The 6000-nt window shown below is 44.0% G+C and overlaps 1 protein-coding gene across 3 annotated transcripts in view; it reads right to left on the bottom strand.

The window, feature by feature from the left end:
* Nucleotides 1-272: 272 nt before the first annotated feature.
* Nucleotides 273-6000, bottom strand: part of WDR59 (WD repeat domain 59) — a 71948-nt gene continuing 66220 nt past the window's right edge. For 2 of the 3 annotated variants that reach the window (XM_054579187.1, XM_054579185.1), the window contains 5 exons: nucleotides 5114-5264; nucleotides 4947-5019; nucleotides 2278-2404; nucleotides 1980-2122; nucleotides 273-1061 (listed from right to left, as the gene is read on the bottom strand). In XM_054579187.1, coding sequence (XP_054435162.1) covers nucleotides 826-1061; nucleotides 1980-2122; nucleotides 2278-2404; nucleotides 4947-5019; nucleotides 5114-5264 — 730 coding nt within the window. In that variant the 3' untranslated portion in view covers nucleotides 273-825. Of the gene's footprint in view, nucleotides 1138-1979; nucleotides 2123-2277; nucleotides 2405-4946; nucleotides 5020-5113; nucleotides 5265-6000 lie in introns of all 3 variants that reach the window. The other variant, XM_054579184.1, reaches the window with a different exon arrangement.

The raw sequence follows: 6000 nt of genomic DNA, 5'->3' as shown, positions 1-6000 counted from the left end.
AGCTCAGCCGACCTGCCAGCGGCCACGGAGACTGTTACACCAACTCTGCGGTGCCCCCTCGTTTTCCTGTTACTGAAAGAAATCATTAAAAGACTCTTGGGGTTGAGAAGCACCTTAAATGTCAAACTCTATTTTCTTCTGCCAGATGACAAAAGTTAGCATTTCCTTTGAAAATCTGAGCACTGACTTTGTTTCTGTCCAAGAGTTCACTTCAATTAGAAGAAGGGTGAAAAAAAGACTCACGAAATCATTGTTCAACTTACTCTTTTTTAAAAAACAATTACTAGAATTTTATTAGCCAAGGGAGAGCAAGGGCAAGAGAGATAACGAACAAAAAATACATCTTAAGAATCATTAAGTACACCATATATTTACAATTAAGTATATTTTAGAAGACCACTGTCCATCAGTTCATGAAATGTACCAACTTACATCATAGGCCCACGTGTCAACTAAATTAATGTCCACTGTCCTTTGGCTCAGGAGACTGTCCTTTGCATCTGACCTTGGTCTCTGTAATGGCATCAGAAACGATGCTGTTTGGTGGCTTAAGGTTAACACGGCTCTGGAGGCAGGTGCTTTTCTTCAAGGAAACTTCTACTTGGCTACACAGCTCTGCACACCTGCCCTCATCCACCTTCAGCGACATTCATGCCACCAACAACCAAACCGAAGACAGCGCCAAGGCTCATGAAGCTGGTGAGGGGAACACACCCCGGTCTAGTTAGGAATGGGTTCTGCGGCCTCTCTCCCCTGGCAGAGAGTCTGTCACCTGGCACTTGTGGGGTCCTCCGGGATTTCCGACAATTCCCACAGACTATAAATTCAGAACGTGCTTTCGAGCAGGCAGTGACACCCACACCCGGTGGGACACACCTCCTGGGTCCGAAACCACTCCATCATGTGGCTTGTATGTCCCCCATGCCCGCAGGTCAGGCAGAAATTGGACGATCCTCGAACTGCCACGTGGCAGATGGCGCACTGGAATGTGAAGCCTTTGCAGATGGTGCACTGCGTGCCGCGAACCTCGCTCCGGCAGTGGCTGCAGTACACGCCAAACTCTGGAAACAGTTGGGGACGGCCAAAACAAGAGACATCGTGAGTTTAGTTCTGCAGAAGCAAACCGGGCCCTGTGAGCTAAGGAAGATGAACACATCTTAGGACTCTGTAGTATCCTATTAGGCCAATGATTTTCAATTTTCTTTTTTTAACCAGCGGAACACCTTCTTTTACAGCCTCAGTAAATGTTTTACAGAGGAGCTGCTGTCACGGGATGGCAGGGTGTGGGCAGCGGGCGCGGCAGGTGCCTGGCCCTCACAGATCCCGGTCAAACCCCCCAGTGCCTGCAGCGTCTCATTCCGCTTCCCACCTCAACGGCCGCAGGGGCCTGCCGCATAGAAGGCGATGAACAAATGTGTGTGCAGAGAACTGAAGGACTCAGTAAACACTCAGATGAGAGCTAATTGGTCTTCCAGTCTCTTCCCTACCTGCCTGCCAAAAGACCAAGCAGCAGGGCAGGACACCTCAGTGCCCTGCCCACCGCTGGGGAGGATGTCAGGGCCAGTCTGCTGGGACTGGCCCTCAGCCTCCTGGAAGAGACCCTGAGGGCTGATCCCACCCCCCGCCAGCACAGCCTGCCAGGCGGCCCATGTCCACTTTCCGCCTCCCCCTGCTCAGCTCCCTGCTGCCCTGGGGACCCTTTCTCCACCCCTATCCCAGCCCTCCACTGCGCTACCTCTAGTGCAAACGTTCCCGTGTGCCCTACATACTCTTCTCTGGGGGAGCAGGGGCAGGAGGGGTGGGCGCTGTGTCCCATTACTGTCTCCATCCTGTCACTTTTCCTCTTGAGGCTAATGCCACCTGGCTTCACCAGCTTTTCCTCTTTTTCTCAGCTGTCATTCCAAGTCTTATGTTATGGATAAGTTAAATTATAGAAGCTTTCAGATAATGACAGAAAAAGAAAAAAAATGCATAGTCACCGATGCCTTTGTGGGGATCGGGGGGACAGGAAACAAACTTCAGCACTTCGGCTCGCTTCTCCCTGAGACCCCAGCGATAGAGGATTTCTCCATAGCATTTCTTAAAGTCATCAAATTGCTGGGTATTGGCGGGGTCCAGAAGCCTGGATAAAATTCAAAAGAATTCCTGTCAGTTCCTTCAAGAAGAAACAAGCTCAATACCAAACGGCCCTTTATATACCTTTTAAAATGCAAGAGTCCTGATTTGGGAGAACCTAAGCACTATGAAATGACAGCTCTCACCTGCAAAGGCCGTTACCTTTTATTTCTGTCATGCTGGTCACGTTCTCGCTCACGGGGCTCATTGTAGGTCAGACTCCCAAAGCGGATCTCTTCTGGCGAAGACTCTCCCCAAGGTGAAGATATATGTTCTATCTCTCTCCCTGCTAAAGAAAATCAAATGGGAAGGGAAAATGAAAGTCAGAGAAGGCATGAAAAATACCTAAAAACTCTCATAAAGCAGTGCAGGTCGTTCATTCCTCAGAAGAAAAATAAGCCAAGTTTAAGATGCTGAGAAATATAACTAAACAGAACCCTTTCCTAGCCTAACCTTGTTGTGTAGGTATTTATTATTAAGATAACCTGATAATTAAGTACACACATAATAATTAAGCAAATTATGGTACAGTGATATAGCTGCCTATCAGTCATTATTTATAAAGACATTTTTCATATTTAATTTTTATTGTATTTTTTCTATTACCTTTTAGTCCCCGTATACCCCTCTACCCCCAGCAATCACCACGCTGTTGTCCATGAGTCCTTTCTCCTCAATCCCTCCACCAACCGCCCCCCGCCGCACCCCGCTGTCCGCCTGCTCTCCATCTATGCGTCTGTCCCCATTTTCCTTGTTCAGTTTGTTCATTAGATTTCACATATGAGTGAAATAATGTGGTACTTTTCTTTCCCTGGCTGGTTTTTTCACTTAGCATAATGTTCTCCAGGTCCATCCATACTGTTGCAAAGTTCAATTTTCTTCTTCTTTTTTTTTTTTTTCCAGCTGAATAGCATTCTATTGTGTAAATGTCCCATAGTTGTTTTATCCACTCATCTACTGATGGGCACTTAGGCTGCTTAGTGAAAGAGCTGCTTTCTATTAAGCTCTTACCATCTTGGTGATTGTAAATAATGTGGCTATGAACACGCGGATGCTCATGTTCCTTCGAACTAGTGTTTTCGGTTCCTTCTGGGAATATATCCTAAGCTCGTGGGTCAATATATCCTATATAGCTGGGTCAAAAGGCAGATCCACTTCTAATTTTTTTCAAGTATCGTCATTCTGCTGCCCACAGTGGCTGCACCGGTCTGCGTCCCCTCCAACGGTACAAAAGGGTTCCCCTTTCTCCACATCCTCACCAGCATTTATTGTTTGCTGATTTATTGATGACAGCCATTCCGACAGGTGTGAGATGATATCTCATTGTGGTTTTAATTTGCATTTATTTCTCTGATTAGTGACATTGGGCAACTTTTCATATTTCTTTTGGCCATCTGCATGTCCTCTTAAGTGTCTATTCAGGTCCTTTGCCCATTTTTTAATTGGGTTGTTTGTTTTTTTGGTGTTGAGTTTAAGCTCTTTACACAGTTTGGATATTAAACCCTTATCAGATGTATGTGAATATGCTCTTCCATTCTGCGGGTTGTCTTCTTATTTTGCTGATGACTTCCTTTGCTGTGCAAAAACTTTTTAGTTTGATATGGTCCCATTTGTTTATTTTTTTCTTGCTTCTCTTGCCTGAGGAGATATATCTGATAAAATATTGCTACAAGCAATGTCCAAGATTTTGCTGCCCAAGTTTTCTTCTATGATTTTTACAGTTCTGGGTCTAACATTTAAGTCTTTGATCCATTTTGAATTTATTCTTGTGTGTGGCGTAAGAAGGTGGTCTAGTTTCATTTTTCTACACATATCTGTCCAATTTTCCCAACACCACTTATTGAATAAACTATCTTTAGCCCATTGTACGTGCATGCTTCCTCTGTCAAATATTACTTGACAATAAAGGTGTGGGTTTATTTCTGGGCTTTCTATTCTGTTCCACTGATCTGTGTGTCTGTTTTTACACCAGGACCATGCTGTTTTGATTACTATGGCCTTATAGTTAGTTTGATATTAAACAGTGTGATTCCTCCAACTTTGTTCTTCTTTCTCAGGATTACGCAAATTATGGTATAGTGATATAGTAGCATATTAGGCAGTCATTGTTTATGAAGACGTTTTAAGTGACATGAGAAAATGTTCATGATAAAATTAAAAACAGAACACAAAATCACCTATACAGAATGAGCCCTCCTCCACCCCACATACACAACGACTGGAAGAAAATGTTCAGGAATGTTAACAGATGTTATTTCTAGGTCGAGCAATGAATAATGACCATTTTCTTCTCTAATACTTTCTGCTGTGTTTTTTCTTCACTGTGTATGCATTACTTTTAAAATCAGAAAAATGAAGATCATCTTTAAAAAAATTTTTTTGTAATCCAGAAAATACAAATACTCATTAAATAGATCTTTATGGTCAGCTGGCATCAGACTCTGCTTCACTTCTCAGCGATGAAAGAGATACAGAATACAGAGTGGCAGGTGACCACAGCAGGGGCACATGTGCTGGAAGAAGGATGGGGTTAGGATTTCGGGGTGAACACTGGAAAGTCTCACTGTCAGTTTCTCAAAGTCATTGGGATGTAAAACAACCAAAAAGGCAGAAAGACCTTCCAGAAACTGGCCTGTTTAAACATGAAAGTCCAGGCCTTGCTGACTACAGTATTGCCATCCTACTAAATGTAAAGAAAAATGACAAAGAAACAATCAAACAAACAAAAAAGGAGACTATTCATTAACTAAAGATTACGTATTATTAACAATTCACATGCAGCTTTTCGAGAACTAAACATCCGGCGTGGGCTAAGTCGGTTCCATACCAACCTATATTCCATCCACCAGTGTTGAGCCCTGGGTCTGACATGCTTGAGCAGGAACCAGAGGAGGTGAAGCTGGGCTACGAGCAAACAGGAGCAGCATCAGAATACCATTCCCCATGGCAGTTTACTTTTAGGGAAAGTCAGACACAAACCAGAAAACTACAAGCTTACATATCGACTATGGGAAACCACGAGATTAGATGAACGGCTGGGAAAAGGCCCCAAAGGGTTTGGTATTCCCTGAGGCCGAGACTGGGCTTCAAACACACTGCAGAGCATGGCCAATGTCTGCACATCCCGGAGCTGGCAGTAATGAGCCAACCTGGAAAAAAAGGTGAGAGGAGAGAAATCAAGTCAAGAGAGGAGATGGAGGAAGGATACTATCACCACCATGGCGGGTTGTTGTCTTAGGAGGAGAGAAGAGAAGATGCTTAATTCTTCCTCCAAACCCCCTGTCAGCTACCAGGGCTTTCTATACATCTGGAGGCTTGGTCTACTTTGAGTCTGGCTAAATTTGCTTTGGAATAGAATATATCAAAGTATTACAAATGACCCGGAAAACTAATCCGAAAGCTTCTGGTTGGCATCAGGCATGGGCTCAGACTTGAACATAGCTTCTCCAAAAACCAAGCAGACTAAACTAACATCTGAGTGAGGCCATACGTGCTCTCCCCCAAGCTCCAAACTCCAAGGCAGAATCGCAATGCTTTCTAGAGGTTCCCCTAAACTTCATCCACACAACCTAAAGCTACGTGATGGTGCTCAGAGAACACTGTCCTACTACGGTATGGTAAGCAGGCAACAGACTCAGGAGGTGGAATTGGGAATATGAGCTATTAAATAAGAACAATAAGGAATGGTTTTACCTTTTAGGTACTCATATCTCCTTTGTTCCTTTTAGGACCACTATGCTAGAATGTGAGGTAGGGACCAGAGGGACTTGGCCTTTGTGATGGAATAATATTGATACTTTCCCATCAAGCAATGTCTAATTATTTCTGAAGGCATTTCACACTCAATCTTATGTGAGCCTTACAAGAAGTGTGTAGAACAAGCAT

This window comes from Pteronotus mesoamericanus, unplaced genomic scaffold (assembly GCF_021234165.1).
Source record: "Pteronotus mesoamericanus isolate MK-2021 breed Mesoamerican mustached bat unplaced genomic scaffold, CSHL_Meso_final contig_52, whole genome shotgun sequence".
NCBI lineage: Eukaryota > Metazoa > Chordata > Mammalia > Chiroptera > Mormoopidae > Pteronotus > Pteronotus mesoamericanus.
The sequence above is the reverse complement of the archived record's forward strand: the minus strand, read 5'-3'. Positions and strand labels throughout refer to the sequence as shown.